Source organism: Macaca nemestrina, chromosome 6 (assembly GCF_043159975.1).
Source record: "Macaca nemestrina isolate mMacNem1 chromosome 6, mMacNem.hap1, whole genome shotgun sequence".
In the NCBI taxonomy this organism is placed as follows: domain Eukaryota; kingdom Metazoa; phylum Chordata; class Mammalia; order Primates; family Cercopithecidae; genus Macaca; species Macaca nemestrina.
Genome location: NC_092130.1, coordinates 51,352,782 through 51,370,328, shown reverse-complemented (window position 1 = coordinate 51,370,328; position 17,547 = coordinate 51,352,782). Strand labels below are relative to the sequence as shown.

The 17,547-nt window shown below is 35.1% G+C and overlaps 1 protein-coding gene across 1 annotated transcript in view; it reads left to right on the top strand.

The window, feature by feature from the left end:
- LOC105467217 (solute carrier family 27 member 6) overlaps positions 1 to 5,940 on the top strand; it is a 61,825-nt gene extending 55,885 nt beyond the window's left edge. Inside the window, exons 8-10 of the mRNA XM_011716703.2 lie at positions 313 to 410; positions 1,863 to 1,993; positions 5,396 to 5,940. Of these exons, the coding sequence (XP_011715005.2) occupies positions 313 to 410; positions 1,863 to 1,993; positions 5,396 to 5,572 (406 nt within the window). The 3' untranslated portion in view covers positions 5,573 to 5,940. The remainder of the gene's footprint in view (positions 1 to 312; positions 411 to 1,862; positions 1,994 to 5,395) is intronic.
- Positions 5,941 to 17,547: the final 11,607 nt, after the last annotated feature.

The window sequence follows — 17,547 nt, the reverse complement described above, 5'->3', positions numbered from 1 at the left end:
AATGTTTTGTACTTCATTGTTATTTTACAAAATAATATTTTTGTAATGATAATCCTTATAATTATTTTATTTTTACGTATATTATAGAACATAGAAAGTAATTTATACAATGAGATATAAAGTAATTTTAACTAAAAGACCAATGCTGATTTTGTTGAATTACCAACAAAGTGCTTTCTTAGAAATGCCTTTCAGCTTATGGTGGTCAGTAGGTGCTTGCACAGAGCCAAATACAAGACACTAAAACTAAAACTGGGTACCTAGTTTTTCCAATATAGGTGCACTAACTGGAATTTGATTTTTTTTATTTAGATGGAAAGGAGAAAATGTCTCAACCACTGAGGTTGTTGATGTTATTGGAATGTTGGATTTCATACAGGAAACAAACGTCTATGGTGTGGCTATATCAGGTATAAATATATTTCAGATTTGGGAAAGATTCTTAGAATAGAATTTCCACTATTCTGTAGTTTTGCAATAGTCTTGCTAATTCAACATTTTAATTTTTGTGTATTAAGATAAATATTTTATTACTGCCTTGGCAAGTAATGCCCTTGACCAAGCTAACAAAGTTCATGGTTACTTCACGGGGAAGGTACCAACTGAATTTTAATGCCTGTGTGTATTTTTAAGCAAAGCTTGAAAACTCTGATCAATGACTCACTGCTTGGAATCAGTTACAGCTTTTTATTAGTCTATTATTTTTCTTTTTATGACTAGTGTTTGTACATACCACTAAACAAGAACATGTTCTACTTTAAATGTTTAAAAACACTTTTAGTTAAGATGGCTCTTTATAAAAATTACTTTTAAATTTGGACTCATTATCCTTATAATTATGCATATGAGGATTGTCTCATGATGTTGAAAATGTCACAGAAAAGTGACCAATTTGAAGTCATAAGACAGCCATTCTCCATTTTTCAGCAAATGCTTTTAGGTGCAGGGGAGATCAGTGATGTGAGTGTTTGGATGGGAGAGCAGAAGAAGGGAATGACTACTTAATAAATAGCCACCGAGTGTTGGAGAAAGATGCCAGGACATTCTGACCCCTGTAAAGATCCACAGGTGGCATGATAATCATTAAATGATTTGTGGAATTAATTATGGAAATACGAGTTTCTAGTTTCTTAAAAATATGCCCTTCAGCTGGGGTGGGGGCTCACGCCTGTAATCCCAGCACTTTGGGAGGCCGAGGCAGGCGGATCATGAGGTCAGGTGATTGAGACCATCCTGGCTAACACGGTGAAACCTTGTCTCTACGAAAAATGCAAAAAATTAGCCGGGCATGGTCGCAGGCGCCTGTAGTCCCAGATACTCAGGAGGCTGAGGCAGGAGAATGGCATGAACCCGGGACGCAGAGCTTGCAGTGAGCCAAGATCGCACCACTGCACTCCAGCCTGGGGGACAGAGCGAAACTTCGTCTCAATAAATAAATAAATAAATAAATAAATAAATAAATAAATAAATAAAATATGCCCTTCATATTTTACATTAAAGCTTAGGATATATATTTCTGCTGGAATATAGTTGCCTTTTAATAAATGTTTTCTTTCTTAATATTTGTTTTAGTGGTGGTAGGATGCAAATTCATTGTAATTTATAGTGTTGCCCATTCCATGTATTTCATTTCTGTAGTATAGGCAATTAGAGATAGACTCTGGTCTTCCCTGTCCTTAAATGTTTCTAGGGGGTAAATCATATGTTCGGGGAAGGATACAGACTTGTTTATGCTACTGTTGTCTTATTATTACTGAAATAGATTTAATGTCTCCATGTGTGCCAATTAGCATGTACAGAATTATCTTTTAAAGCTTATTTGGTACTTACAAATGGCTCTATTTGAAACTTTTTTTTTTCAGGTTATGAAGGAAGAGCAGGAATGGCTTCTATTATTTTAAAACCAAATAAATCTTTAGATTTGGAAAAAGTTTATGAACAAGTTGTAACATCTTTACCAGCTTATGCGTGTCCACGATTTTTAAGAATTCAGGTAATTTTAGCGGCGCAGTTTACTATTAAATATAAAACCAGGAAACAAGGAGGTAGTTTAATTGCAAAATAATATTGTATCTTTTAGATAACATGTGAGTTATGTGAGAGGCGTGGCATGTGGAGTTGATGCAGATCGACGCCATATTTGAAGCCTAATTATAAAGGGGGCATGGTGAAATGCTAGGGCATACCTGTCTTTGTCCTAATTATAGAATTGCTCTCTTCCTCTTCAGTCAGGACCTCAGAGCAAAATGATGGTCCCAGTGACAGTGGCAATCCAAAACCACATCTTACTTACATCTTGTGAAAACATTTGGTGCTATGTGCCTAGAATTAGGTTCCATTAAGGAGACATCAAAGAGATGGCAAGATGTGTGCAGAACATAAAGGCATTTGGCTTTAGGCAATCCTGCTTTTAATTTTTATTGCTGTTCTGTCCAAATTCCCCGTCACCTGGACCTTCCCCATGTGAGAAATTCTGAGCTTATTTATTCTGGGATGAGGACTTAATCTCTTGTTAGGTTACTGGTAGAAGTACAGTAAAAAGAAAACAAATATCCTTAACTACTGGGTAACTTTACTTATTTATTCAACCATTAGTTTATTTAATATTTTGCATCAAATATAATTTCCCCAAATTAGTACTCATCATCTCTTAACATCCAACCACACAGATATTTTTTTTTTCTGAATACATTTGTTATTTCACTATTAGACCCCTAGTGGAGCAGTAGCCTGTATCATAGTCAGGTTTATAGTATTTGCCAAGCAATCACTGCAGCCAAGTCACTGCTTATTCCATGGGACACATCCTCTGAACTATCATAATACATATTTCGTTTGCCTTTTTTGTTTTGAGTTTTTACATTGTCTCAGATTATTTTAACAACAACCCTCTGAAACACTAAAGGTGAGTAACTATGAAGCAGAAGTAATATATTTTCAATGAAATTTTTTGAGATAGTTGTAGATTCACATGCAGTTGTAAGAAATAAGAGAGAACTTGTATATCCTTCACCTGGTTTCCCCCAAGGATAACATTTTGCAGATCTGTTACAACCAGGATGTCAACATAATCCACCCATCTTATTAAAAATTCTCCTGCTTTACTTACACTCATTTGTGGGTGTATATTTTCTATACAGTTTTATCACCCATGCAACTTCATGCATTCATGACCACAGTAAAGATATGAACAATTTCAAAATCACAAGTTTCCCTCATGTTGTCCTTTTACAACCATACCAATCTCCCTCTTGTCCCTCCTCATCCTAAGCCCACCCCATAAGTAATATATTTTGATGGAGTAGAAAGTTGATAGGACAAATAATATTTTAAGAATTTTTTTCCAGGGCAACATAAAATTCACTTTAATTAAATGGAAAAAATATTTTAGCACAAGACTACTTTAGAAGATTAGATCAGCCTTGCACAAATTTAGAAAGCATTTTAGGATCTTTAAACACCTAAAAAGAACATGGACTATGACTGTTATGTTTATTCAAGTATTTGCTATAGTTAGAAATAAAGCCTGACAGCAGTCAAATATTTGTTTAATAAATGAGTGTTAGTAATAAATGATCTCATAAAAGGAATGCAAAAGTAAAAGTTACTTCTGATAAAATGAGTCAAACAAGTATTGTATTACAAATCTATTTAGCACAAATTAAAAAATAGAACTCTTTTTGCCAGTAAGTCACAAAAAAAGTGAAATGTTATAATATTCAGTGTGGCTGGGATAAAATGAACTTGGTCCTTTTATTTCTACTCATGGAAACACAAATTGTTATAACCTCTCTAGAAAACAATTTGGTAATATATGATCACACTCTTAACAGTTTGCATATATTTTGACTTAGTCAAAATACATCTTAGGAAGTAATCAAAGATGTATAAATGTTATATATGCATACATTTCTCAAAAGACTATAGTAGTAAAAATTTTGATACTCTCTAAAAGTTCATGAATAAGGGCAAAGTTAATTAAAATATGACAATTAAATGAGACCTTATAAAACAATTTTCTAAGTTCTATTTTGAAGAAAATTACAGGACCCAGGAAAATATACTTTGTATAGTATTAAGCTTAAAAATGGCAGAAAACTAAATTGTATAAATACTGTGAGCTGCTGATTTTTAAGAGAAGAGTAAAAGGATATATGTGCTTGTATAGCCATATCTATACTGTTGGATCAGGGGAGATGGAGGAGGGAAGGGAGATCAGGGAAGGGGGTTCAAAGTGAAGTTGACTCAAATAGTCCAAAAGGATAAATAAAAATGGCCAAGCTACTCATAGAATGTTGTATGGGTCTCTACATGTCATCTCACTTAAACAGACCGTTTATCCATACCTGAGATTCCCACAAAGAGATACACTCTTATCTCCTTTAAACACCTTGAAACAGAGATTCTTAAACTTTCTAGACTCATGGCATCTTTAATGTCTCATAGCACTCTTGGGTCAAAGCAAATACCTAAACATGTGTTTATTCACTAGTTAAGGAAAAACAATAAGTATTTAGGTCTAACAAATGAGTAGCCACCTGAAAAAATAATCCATATAAATAAATAAATGCTTTCATTTCATTTTCAAATAACTGCAGTCACTTATTAAGGAGATGTAAGTTGGGCACTGCACAGTTCTTCAGACCTTGGAATTCGATTGGATTGGCCAGGGACAGTCTGATTTCATGTTTCACGATGATTTTTGGCTGTACTTGCTTTTTATCCCAGCAGCTACCAAAAACCCAAATTTGCAAAGATAATGACATCATTGAATGTATTACAAATTACTACTGAAACTGTGAACCTTCAGCTAGTAGTTTGTGAGTGGTGACTAACAGATGTCACTGAGTTTCTCTTGAAAACAAGATATCCTGTGAGGACCTTGGAAATTCACTGAGATACCTCAAGTTTTACAGCATTGAAGTAACCCCTCTGGGTAAATTTAAGCCATGTTTTAGAACATTCTGTACCCCATCTAGCTCTTACAGTATTCTGCTTTTTATAATAGATTTGTGTGTACTTGTAGTAGAAATCGCTGTCTTTTGTGGCTTTTATCTCTTCAGCATCTTACAGCGTTCTCTATACATAATATTATATTGGCATTGAATTGAAGAGATAACCTATGTGTTTTAGACATAATTATAATCAGTTTAATGATTATGTTCATAATTCTTATATGCTGAATGAGTTTATATTTGAGTAAAGTTTACAGGTAAATCAAATATTTTAATATTCTAGAACACATTTTTTTATTTCTATTGTTAAATTATTAGAAAATACAGAGATCACTAGATATAAAATGTTATAATTTAATATTACGGTCTATAGTATTAACTCTATATTAATATATTATAGTTACTAAATGATTCTACTCATCCTGGTAATTGCTTTACAGGAAAAAATGGAAGCAACAGGAACATTCAAACTATTGAAGTATCGGTTGGTGGAAGAAGGATTTAATCCACTGAAAATTTCTGAACCACTTTACTTCATGGATAACTTGAAAAAGTCTTATGTTCCACTGACCAGGGAACTTTATGATCAAATAATGTTAGGGGAGATAAAACTTTAAGATTTTTATATCTAGAACTTTCATATGCTTTCTTAGGAAGAGTGAGAGGAGACTGTATGATTCTTTACTATGAAATGGGGAAAAGGAGCTAACATTATTTAGGCATGTGCTATGTTTCCTTAATATGAGAGAGAATTTTTTTAGTTGCATAATGATTTTTTCTTTTAATTGATATAAACTTTAGTTGATTATTCTTTTTGCCTGTTTGGAGATTCAGTGCATAACTAAATATTTGCTGTAATATTAAAGGGTTTAAATAATAAATGGTGGCTAGCGGTTTGGACAATCACTAAAAATGTACTTTCTAATATGTAAAGTTACTAATTTTGAATAAAAGACTAAATTTTTCTGAAATATTTTAATTTTATGTGTCCCGTCCTATAATCCAATAACATAATTTAGATTAAAAATGTGTTTTCAGTATAGTTTGAAGTCAGGTAGCATGATACCTCCAGCTTTGTTCTTTGTGCTTAGGATTGTCTTGGCTATGTGGGTTCTTTTTTGGTTCCATATGAAACTTAAAGTAGATTTTTCCAATTCTGTGAAGAAAGTCAATGGTAGCTTGATGGGGATGGCATTGAATCTATAAATTACTTTGGGCATTATGGCCATTTTCACGATATTGAGTCTTCCTATCCATGAGCATGTCATGTCTTTCTATTTATTTGGTGTCCTCTCTTATTTCCTTGAGCAGTGGTTTGTAGTTCTCCTTGAAGAGGTCCTTCACATCCCTTGTAAGTTGTGTTCCTAGGTATTTTATTCTATTTGTAGCAATTGTGAATGGAGTTCACTCATGATTTGGCGGTTTGTCTGTTATTGGTGTATAGGAATGCTTGTGATTTCTGCACATTGATTTTTTGTCCTGAGACTGCTGAAGTTACTTATCAGCTTAAGGAGATTTTGAGCTAGATGGTGGGGTTTTCTAAATATACAATCATGTCATCTGCAAACAGAGACAATTTGACTTCTTTTTTTCTATTTGAATACCTTTACTCCTTTCTCTTGCCTGATTGCCCTGGCCAGAACTTCCAACACTATGTTGAATAGGAGTGGTGAGAGAGGGTATCCTTGCCTTGTGCCGGTTTTCAAAGGGAATGCTTCCAGTTTTTGCCCATTCAGTATGATATTGGCTGTGGGTTTGTCATAAATAGCTCTTATTATTTTGAGATATAGTCCCTCAATACCTAGTTTATTGAGAGTTTTTAGCATGAAATGCTGTTGAATTTTGTCAAAGGCCTTTTCTGCATCTATTGAGATAATCATGTGGTTTTTGTCATTGGTTCTCTTTATGTGATGGATTATGTTTATTGATTTGTGTATGTTGAACCAGCCTTGCATCCCAGGGATGAAGCCGACTTGATTCTGGTGAGTAAGTTTTTTGATATGTTGCTGGATTCAGTTCGTCAGTATTTCATTGAGGAATTTTACATCGATGCTCATCAGGGATATTGGCCTGAGATTTTCTTTTTTGTTGTTGTGTCTCTGCCAGGTTTTGGTATCAGGCTGATGCTGGCCTTATGAAATGAGTTAGAGAGGACTACCTCTTTTTCTATTGTTTGGAGTAGTTTCAGAAGGATTGATACCAGCTCCTGTCTGTACCTCTGGTAAAATTCAGCTGTGAATCCGTCTGGTCCTGGACATTTTTTGGTAGGTAGGCTATTAATTACTGCCTCAATTTTAGAGCCTGATATTGGTCTATTCAGAGATTCGACTTCTTCCTGGTTTAGGCTTGGGAGGGTGTGTGCGTGTTCAGGAATTTATCCATTTCTTCTAGATTTTCTAGTTTATTTGCATAGAGGTGTTTATAGTATTCTCTGTTGGTAGTTTGTATTTCTGTGGGATCAGTGGTGATATTCCCTTTATTATTTTGTTATTGCATCTATTTGATTCTTCTCTCTTTAATTCTTCATTAGTCTGGGTTGCAGTCTATTTTGTTGATCTTTTCAAAAAACCAGCTCCTGTATTCATTGGCTTTTTTGAAGGGTTTTTTGTGTCTCTATCTCTTTCACTTCTGCTCTGATCTCAGTTATTTCTTGCTTCTGCTAACTTTTGAATTTATTTGCTCTTCAAACTATACTACAAGACTACAGTAACCAAAACAGCATGGTACTGGTACCAAAACAGATATATAGACCAATGGAACAGAGCAGAGGCCTCAGAACTAACACCACACATATACAACCATCTGACCTTTGACAAACCTGACACAAACAAGCAATGGGGAAAAGATTCCCTATTTAATAAATGGTATTAGGAAAACTGGCTAGCTATATGCATAAAACTGAAACTGGACCCCTTCCTTACACCTTATACAAAAATTAAGTCAAGATGGATTAAAGACTGAAACGTAAGACCTAAAACAATAAAAATCCTAGAAGAAAACCTAGGCAATACCATTCAGGACATAGGCATGGGCAAAGACTTCATGTCTAAAACACCAAAATAAATGGCAACAAAAGCCAAAATTGACACATGGGATCTAATTAAACTAAATAGTTTCTGCACAGCAAAAGAAACTACCATCAGAGTGAACAGGCAACCTAGAATGGGAGAAAAGTTTTGCAGTCTATCCATCTGACAAAGGGCTAATAAATAATAATAATCTACAAAGAACTTAAGCAAACTTACAAGAAAAAAACAACCCCATCAAAAAGTGGGTGAAGGATATGAAGGGACATTTCTGAAAAGAAGAGATTTATGCAACCAACAAACGTATGAAAAACTAATCATCACTGTTCATTAGAGAAATGCATATCAAAACCACAATGAGATACCATCTCATGCCAGTTAGAATGGTGATCATTAAAAAGTGAGGAAACAACAGATGCTGGAGAGGATGTGGAGAAACAGGAATGCTTTTACACTGTAGGTGGGAGTGCAAATTAGTTAAACCATTGTGGAAGACAGTGTGGTGATTCCTCAAGGATCTAGAACTAGAAATACCATTTGACCCAGCAATCCTATTACTGGGTATATACCCAAAGGATTATAAATCATTCTGCTATGAAGACACATGCACATGTTTGTTTATTGTGGCACTATTCACAATAGCAAGACTTGGAACCAACCCAAATGTCCATCAGTGGTAGACCGACTGGATAAAGAAAATGTGGCACATATACACCATGGAATACTATGCAGTCATAAAAAAGGATGAGTTCATGTCCTTTGCAGGGACATGGATGAAGCTGGAAACCATCATTCTCTGCAAACCAACACAAGAACAGAAAACCAAACACCTCAAATTCTCACTCATAAGCGGGAGGTGAACAATGAGAATACGTGGACGCAGGGAGGGGAACATCATATACCAGGGCCTGTTAGGTGGTGGGGGCCTAGGGAAGGAATAGCATTAGGAGAAATACCTAATGTAGGTGACGGGTTAATGAGTGTTGCAAACCACCATGGCACATGTATACCTATGTAACAAAACTGCACGCTGTGCACACGTACCCCATAACTTAAAGTATAATAATAATAAGTGTTTTCAGTTTTTGTTCTGGTGTACTTAATTGTTTACTTCCAATCAAAGAAAGCTGACTGACTAAATGCAAGCACTGATATCTCCTTTGTGTTAAACCCACATTAAGATGATTGAAGAAATATAAATATATGAAACAGCAGATCAGGAAAACTGGTAAGCTCAGAGCACTTAGGAATTTTTGGAAGATATATAAAAGGGATAACTTGATAAAATCCAACAGATCTGTCTAAACCACTCATCATACTGGAAAAGGGTAGACTAGAATAGAACCATGGAATTATCATCAAGATCAAAAACAAAAAGGGCTACAAGTTTGGACAATTTTGTGAGTAGTTAATGGGGAAATTTATTATAAGGATAATCTAATGAGCACAATTGTGCTTATCTCAAGCTGGAAGCACCAGGCTCCAGTATTCCCTTCAAGCTAGAACCGCAGAAATGACTCTTAATATGGTGAGGTATCTTCCATAGGAAGAACCCCCTGTGCCCATAAACCCAGTTCCATGTACAACCAAAAGGAAAGTTTTCCTTGCTTCAGGCAGTCTCTCATATGCTAAAAAGATTGCTTTGATTGGAACAGAAGTTGTAGAGAGTTTAATTTTGTAAATGCTGAGAAATCATGTCATAAAGTTAAAACATTTTTTAAAATGTAAAAGTTAACCACAAATAGCGTAGAAATAAAATGTCAAATTTTATGAGACATATAATTTTGTAAAAAGTAGGAATTTTGAAAGAGAAACAACAAAAAATAGTAAATAGAAAAAATACATGTAAGCATACTCGTATACCAATATATAAATTAGAATGGATTAATTTCCTTTATTAAAACATATTAATAAATGAATAAATAGACATTTATTTTTATATCTGTAATTAGCCTGGTTTTTTGCCTTTCCCACTAAAAATGATTTTGCCTTTATTTACATAGTTTTAATTTGTAAGTGTTCTTTAAGTACCATGAATCTGAGTGAACATGTTTCTTATTTCTTACTCTTTAGAAACTTTCGAGATTTAATCATGATTGTGAAGTAGGCATACATATATCACCCCACTGGATATATGGGTAAACTCCTCCTCCTGCCAAATCTGTTGCAGTGAAAGACAAAATGTTATAGCGAGAACAACCCATTTGAAAATGGAGGGTTGGGACTAGATACAGTGGCTCATCTGTAAATTCAGGCCTTAGGGAGGTTAAATGGAATCGCATGAGCCCAGGAGCTTAAGACCAGCTTGGGTAACATAGTGAGACCCCTGTTTTTACTAAATAAATAAATAAATAAATAAATAAATAAATAAGGCTGGGCATGGTGGCAAGTGCCTGTAGCACCAGCTACTCAGGAGGCTGGCCCCAGGAGGTCAAGGCTGCGATGATCTATGTTTGTACCACTGAACCCCAGCCTGGGTGACAGAACGAGACTCTCTTAAAAATATTACTAAAAAATATAAAACAGGTGAGTTTAGATTAGCAAAGAAACCATGAGAGAAGAGTGGGGAAACAAAACATCAAACTATGTGCAGTGAAAAACTACTTCAAAGGAAAAAGAACTCCAACCGCACAGTAAACACACATAAAAACAAAGATGGGGCCTCTGTGTAATTACAGAGTATCCTGATTATTAATTATCACGATACTTAATTGTAGAAAATTGAGGCCATGAATTTTCTTGCCTTTTTCTTACTTACAAAAAACTTCTAGCATCAGATAAAATAATTCATGACATAAAAATAATATGTCATTAATTTAAAAACTTCTTTAAGACAAGACAATAAAGATTAAAGTTTTTAAAGAGCTAGAAACTAGGGAGAATAGTTGTCACATTTATAGTATATAAAAAACACTTACAAATATAAAGGCAAAATAATTTTAATGAGAAAAATGTGAGAACAGGCAATGTGGGGAAATTTTAGCTTACTAGTACTTCAGTTGAGGGTATAAATACGTACAGCCATTCTGGAAAGCAATATGGCAGTACTTATTAAAATGCTAAACGTATATACCATTCAACATGGCATTCTACTTCTAGAGAACATGTAATACCTTTAATACATTATACACATGTGCACAAAGAGTCTTAATCTTTATCCCTTTTAATAAAAATAATTATACATCAGAAGAAAGAAAAATAAATGTGAATACAGTCATATGGTAGAATATTATGTGATCATAAAATAATAAGGTAGGCTAACATATACTGATTCGTAAAGCCATACTATACATTAAAAAATTCATATTGCTGAACAATTCATACAATAAGATAAAGTTATGTAAACATTCTATAAAACTATTTTATATATGCATGTATAAATACATAGAAAAGTATCTGAAAAATATTATACTAATAACAGTGTTTATCTCTAGTGAAGAAAGTTGTATTTAGGCATTGAGAAATGTGGAGAATTGTAAAGAAATGGAAAGAAGATGAAGGAAGTAAATTTTGAATTATTCAGGTGATATAAATACTTTTATTATAAAAATACTTCTAAAGTATATGATGTAAAAGTGTAAATTCCCTTTCATTTACACTTTTACATCATATACTTTAGAAGTATTTTTATGATAAAATATATCACCTGAACAATTTAAGAAATGTATGAGAGGAAACATTTATTTAATGACCTTCATTATTATATAAAGGTTTTCCCATCACAAATCTACATTTATAGTGGAAAAATTTCTTGAATTAAAAAATAATTAGAACGTGGGTAAAAAAAGAGAGCAAGATTTGCTCTATAAATACAGCTGCATTACCATTACAATAAACCTAATAAATAGAAAAGAGCTAAATTATAAATATATATCAACTAGTGATAACCACAATGACAAAAAGCAGGAGTCATGGCATTTACTTCTTACAAAGTAGAATTCAAATGGGAAATATTAAAAAAACAAGTAATAGATACAATATTTAAAGTAATTTCAAGCATGTGAGGATACAGTAAGAAAGTAACCATTTGTAAACCAGAAAAAAGGTCCTATCCTAACAAATAGGACACATCTATTCTATTAGTTCTGTCCCTCTAGAGAACCCTCTAGAGACACAGATAGGTCAGCACCTTAATCTTGGACATCCCGGCCTACAAAATTGTGAAAAAGGAATATTTGTTGTTTAAGCCACCCAGTCTATGGTATTTTGTTACAGAAGCCCAAACTTACGAAGATACTCAGCAGACCTAAAATTGAAAAAGTGCAAAGAAAACCATGCCAAGGGCATTAAAATCAAACTGCTGGCAAATCAAATTTAAAACAAATTCTTGAAAGGAGTCAGAAAAAAAAATTACATAATGGAATAACAGTTTGAAATATGTCTGACTTTTCGTCAAAGGTAGGATGGACAGAAGAAAACGGAACAATATCTTTAAGATCCTACATAAACAAAAAACTGTCAAAGCAGAATCCTACCGGCAGTGAAAATATCCTTCAACAATAAAGGTAAAATAAAGGCGGCTTCAGATAAAAGATATCTACAAGAATTCATAGCTAGGAGTCCTGTCTAAAGAAATGCTAAAGGAGGCTGTTTAAACTAAAAAAAAAAAAACAGATGGAAACCTATCTCTTCAGGAAGAAATAAATAGTTATTAGAAATAGTAAATATGTGGGTAAATATAAAATATTATTTTATTTCTCTCAATTTAACAAAAGTATATAACTATTTAAAGCAAAATTTATAACATTGTCTTCTTGGTTTAAACTTACCATAGATGAAATACAAATGGCAACCATAAGCATAAAGAATGGTAAATCCAATGGAAAATAACAGATACTTATTCAGCAACAGGAAACAAATCTTAAAACTCATGACTAATTAGGAAACTCCAATTTGAAATAAAGATGATATATCTATCTAGATCTGGCAATATATAAAAACTAGGACTTTTATAGGCATTGTTAATGGAATGTAAATGGGTGCAGTATAAATGAGTGTAAGTGCTCTGGAAACAGTATCTACGAGAACACAAAACACAGATAACTTTGACTCATCAATTCTAATTGAAAGGGTTTTTGTTTGTTTGATTTTTGTGTGTGTTTTATTTGAGACAGAAGGGCTGCATTGCAGTGGCCCATCTCAGCTCACTGCAACCTCTACCTCCCGGATTCAGGTGATACTTGTGCCTCAGCCACCCTAGTAGCTGGGATTACAGGAATGCACCATCACACCAGCTAATGTTTGTATTTTTAGTAGAGATGAAGTTTTGCCATGTTGGCCAGACTGGTCTCAAACTCCTGCCCTTAAGCAACCTGCCTGCCTTGAACTCTCAAAGTGCTGGGGCTACAGGCATGAGCCACTGCACCCAGCCAACAATTCTATTTGTAGGAGTAAAGAAAAAAAAATCACTTTCGATAGTGAGCCAGGATTTATGTCAAAATATGTTCAATTAAGGATAGCATTTATTAATAATAGTATTTGGAGACAACCTTAAAAAAGTTAAATAAAAATCGATAAAATCAATACTTTGTTATGCTCTGCAATTATTACAAACAGTGACTGACATCTCAGCATATACTGATGTGGAATAATACCCATGCTGTATCCCAAAGGGGAGGAAAAAAAAGAGTACAGAGTACTTATTATTTATTTGTTAAAAATACATTGAGAATTAGAAGTATTTGTAAAGACAATTTAAACAATTTTAATTAATTAAGAAGTGTGGAGTTGGATGGAGTGTAGGTGACTTGTTACTTTTTAGTTTATACTCTGTATTATTTGAATTTAAAAATTGCTGTATTCTGCTTATGTGTTCTTTTAAGACAATTAGAAAAGTCAAATAAATTGCTTTCTTTAAGAAAAATATAAGGCAGAAAGCAAGAAATTGATTAAGTAGTATTATATTAATAGGAGGGAATTTAAGATACTCAGCCATTTCTCAGTAGAAATAAATATTAAGCTGATATTATCTCTGTTGCTATATTTCATTTTACTACAGATTTCACCACTTTTTGACATACTTAGATGAATTATTTTAAGACCATTAAAAAGGAGACTACAAAACATCTGATATTTTTAACAAATCTTATACATGAGAGTTAATTTATGAGGAAAAATACTCTAGCTATTGATTCTCCCCAAATTGCCATAAATTTGTGTGTAAATTTTAACATGTATAACAAAAGCCAAGTTTGAACCACATTTGAGATTATCTTTCTTTGAAGTCATGTTATATCTGTTGCTGTTTTACTAGTGAAGGGATTTATTACTGGAACTGTGGCTTTTATACAAAGAAACTTGGAGCAATGTCTTCAGTAAATTAAAATCAAAGTTAAAATGCGGCACTAAAAATGTCAGTGGAGTTTATTTTATGAACTTCTTGCAGTGCTTTTCCTTATTCAGAATATTGGTTTCTTGATTTAATGTAGCCTGACATTTAATCTATGTAAACTATTTGACTGTAATCCTTTTAGAGATAGAATCATATCTTCATGATTACTATCTGTGTACTATGTCACATTTCAACAATGAGGTAAAAGACTTGAAAATGTGAATGAATACCTGTTTCTCAGTTCAACACACCTAACCTTGTAAACAGTGATAGCTCTTCCTTCCCCATAAAATCACTACATGAAGTCTTTATTACCTTCCTCCCCAGCATCCAACAAAACATAAATGTTTCTCAAGGCTAGAGTGCAAAACCAAACTTTTGTGATATTTTTTAAAATGCATACTCATGGTTGTCACCTAGATGTACTAAATCAGAAACACTTGAGTGTAAGCCTTGGGAACTTATATTTTTAACAAGGATTTTGAATTCTTGTCATGTGTAATATTCTACTTCTTTATTCTCATTCTCTGTCTCTGCCTCCCAGATTTTCCTCTGGGCCCTCTTGCAACCCCAAACCTGACTAAGTACATCAAATTCCTTATAAATATTCAGTGTATTCCCAAAGCCATCCTTCCAACTATTTACCTTATTAGAAACCTTTCTGGCTGGGCACGGTGGCTCATGCTTGCAATCCCAGCACTTTGGGAGGCCGAGGCAGGCAGATCACTTGAGGACAGGAGTTCGAGATCAGCCTGGCCAACATGGTGTAACCCCGTCTCTACTAAAACTACAAAAAAAAAAAAAAAAAAAAAAAATTAGCCGGGCATGATAGCAGACACCTGTAATCCCAGCTACTTGGGAGCCTAAGGTAGGAGAATCGCTCGAACCCAGGAGGAGGAGGTTGCAGTGAGTCAAGATCATGCCATTGCAATGCAGCCTGGGCAACAAAAGTGAAGCTCCATCTCAAAATAAAAAAAAAAAAAGAAAGAAAAGAATAAAAAAGAAGCCTTGCTGTCCCTGGAGGATACCATTTAACTCCACTAAAGTGGAGGCTCTAACTCTTGTACACCATATATCGCTGTCAAGAGGTGGTGTGTTCCTTGTACCTCATGGTCCCTTCTAGACTATTATGCTTTCTGCACCTATGAGTGCCCTGCCATTTTGCTGCAATGTACTCGCCTCTTGGCGAGTACCCAAATGGTTCTTTTTTTCCAGAGTAATAGGCTACAATGTGAGAGACTACCCCAAAACCAGGAAGAATGAGGATGTAGACTTCGGGGTGGCCAAAGAATCAGAATAGGTGTTGATATAGGATAGGGTCCCCTCCTCCAACGGGGTCAAAAAAGGTAGTATTGAGGTTGCGATCTGTTAGCAGTATGGTAATGCCAGCGGCTAAGACTGGCAGGGAGAGGAGTAAAAGGACTGCTGTGATTAAGATCGATCAGACAAATAAAGGGGTTTGGTATAGGGATATTGCGGGGGGTTTTATGTTGACGATAGTGGTAATAAAGTTGATGGCCCCTAGGATAGAGGAAATACCTGCCAGGTGGAGGGAGAAGATGACTAGGTCTACAGAAGCTCCTGGGTGGGAGAAGTTTCCTGCTAAAGGAGGGTATACTGTTCAACCTGTTCCAGCGCCAGCTTCTACTATGGCTGATGCCATTAGTAGCAGGAAGGAAGGGGGGAGGAGTCAGAAGCTTATGTTATTTAGGCGGGGAAATGCCATGTCGGGTGCGCCGATTATCAAGGGCACTAATCAATTCCCGAAGCCCCCAATCATAATAGGTATGACTGTAAAGAAAATTATAATGAATGCGTGGGCCGTTACAATAACGTTGTAGATGTGGTCGTTTCCTAATAAGCTGCCGGGTTGACCTAGTTCAGCTCGGATAAGGAGGCTCAGGGCTGTACCTATGACTCCAGCTCATGCACCAAATAGTAAGTATAGGGTTCCAATATCTTTATGGTTTGTTGAAAAGAGCCAACGGTTAATGAGCATAGGTGGTAAAATGGCTGAGTAAGTATTAGGCTGTAAATCTAAAGATGGAGGTCTAGTCCTCCTTTTACCAGCCCCGAGGTGATTTTCATGTTGAATTGCAAATTCAAAGGAGTAGTTTAGAGTTTCTGCCGGGGCTTCTCCCGCCTTTTTTTCCTGCGGCGGGAGAAGTGGATCAAAGCCAGTCGATTGGGGTGTTTAGCTGTTAACTAAGTTTTTGTGGGTTTGAATCCCATTGATCTAGTGAGGGCTTAGCTTAATTAAAGTGGTTGATTTGCGTTCAATTGATGCAGAGTAGGTGTTTGCAGTCCTTATGTGTTTCAGAAATTAAGTGTTTTTACTTACTAAGGGCTTTGAAGGCTCTTGGTCTTGTTTAACCTAAATTTCTAGTGGGTGGTTAAGACTAGGGGGGAGATTGGTAGTAAAAGGGTAGAGATGATAGTGAGTGAGGGGATAAGGGGTATGGGTTTTGTATTTTCGAGTTGTCATGTTATTTTTGTGTTATTGGACGTGGGGAGTAGTGTTAGGGAGGTGGTATAGATTAGGCGTATGTAGAAGTATAGGTTAAGTAGGGTTATGATAGTTATGATAGAAGGGATAAGGAAGTTGTTGTTCATTGTGAGTTCTTGGATAATAACTCATTTGGGTAGGAAGCCGGTTAGAGGGGGTAAGCCTCCTAGGGATATGAGGATGAGTGCTGTTAGTGGTGCTAAGTAGGTTAATTTGTTTCAGGTGCGGGATAGTATAAGGGTTGTGGTGCTTGTGTTTAGGTTAAGGGTTAGGAATATGGTGGTTGTTAGGATGATGTATGTGGTTAAATAAAGAATTGTAGTAGTTGGGTTGTACACTAGTGTTATTATTATTCAGCCTATGTGAGTGATTGAAGAGTATCCTAGGATTTTGCGTAATTGTGTTTGGTTTAGACCTCCTCAGCTACCTACTGTAATGGATAGGGTAGAGAGGATTAAGAGGATATGGGTGTTGATTGATGGATGAATTTGGTATATGATTGAGATGGGGGCTAGTTTTTGTCATGTAAGAAGGAGCAGGCCGGAGGTTAAGGATGTCCCCTGAGTGACTTCTGGGACTCAGAAGTGGAATGGAGCTATTCCCAGTTTTATGGCAAGGGCGGTTGTTATTATTAGGGATGGGGTTTGGTTGATGTGGCTTGTTGTTGTTCAACATCCTGATAGTAGGTTGTTGGAGATGATTGCTATTATGAGGATTATGGATGCGGTG